Below are 900 nucleotides of genomic sequence, written 5' to 3' on the forward strand. Positions count from 1 at the left end.
TTGCTGCTGCTGCTGTTGCTGCTGCTGCTGCTGCTGCTGTTGCTGCTGGTGTTGCTGCTGCTGTTGCTGCTAGTGCTGCTGCTGCGTTGGCGAGGAGGAGGTTGCGGGCCTTTTGAGGCCTCACCACCAGCAACGCTGCTGTCTCCTTTCGTCTGTGAGGAGGCACTGTCTCCTCTTGCTGCTGCTGCTGCTGCTGCTGCTGTTTGCTGCTGCGGCTCTTGTCGGTGTTGCAGATCGGTGGGGGGGATTGCGTAGGCGCTCTTTAAGGCAAAGGGCAGAGACACTTCAAACCCCTCTTCCTGCTGCTGCTGCTGCTGCTGCAGCGGTTGCGGTTGTCGTTGCTGCTGGTGCAGATACTGCTGCTGCTGTTGCTGCTGTAGCTGCCGGTGGAGACTAGAGGAAGAGCTGTCCCTTGAAAGAATGGGCGTTGACGTTGCTGCGTCTGCTGCGTCTGCTGCTGCAGCAGCTGTGTTGGTTGCTGCAGGTACTGCAGCAGCAGCAGGAGCAGGAGCAGCAGCAACAGCAGCAGCAGCAGCAGGAGCAGGAGCAGCAGCAAAGCTTCTCAACAATGCCTTCACTGACCGCTCCCAAGCTGTCTGCGATCTCAGAGGCGCTCGAGTTAAATGACGAGAGGCCTCAGGTGCTCTGCAGAGGAGACAGCAGAAAAGGAGACAGTAAAACCCTAAACCCTAAACCCTAAACCCTAAACCACTAAAGAAGGGGTATGACAGGATAAAGATTGAAGAAAAGGAGGCAGCAGAGAGATAAACAAATACAAAAATAATAAAAGCAGAGACAGCAGACAGAGACAGACAGAGAGAGAGACAGACAGCAAAGGAGAGACAAAGTAAAAGACAAACAAAGAGACAAAAAGAGAGTGAGAGACAAAGAGACAGAAGA

At 53.9% G+C, this 900-nt stretch overlaps 1 protein-coding gene across 1 annotated transcript in view; it reads right to left on the reverse strand.

Annotated features, from left to right (window-relative positions):
• The window catches only part of EAH_00062950 (hypothetical protein), a gene marked incomplete at both ends in the record, with an annotated part of 1,306 nt that extends 661 nt beyond the window's left edge, over positions 1 to 645 (reverse strand). Inside the window, one exon of the mRNA XM_013396860.1 lies at positions 125 to 645. Coding sequence (XP_013252314.1) covers positions 125 to 645 — 521 coding nt within the window. The remainder of the gene's footprint in view (positions 1 to 124) is intronic.
• Between the last annotated feature and the right edge of the window lie 255 nt (positions 646 to 900).

The sequence above is a fragment of the Eimeria acervulina genome, genomic scaffold, assembly GCF_000499425.1.
Source record: "Eimeria acervulina Houghton genomic scaffold, Eah_scaff1760, whole genome shotgun sequence".
In the NCBI taxonomy this organism is placed as follows: Eukaryota; Apicomplexa; class Conoidasida; order Eucoccidiorida; family Eimeriidae; genus Eimeria; species Eimeria acervulina.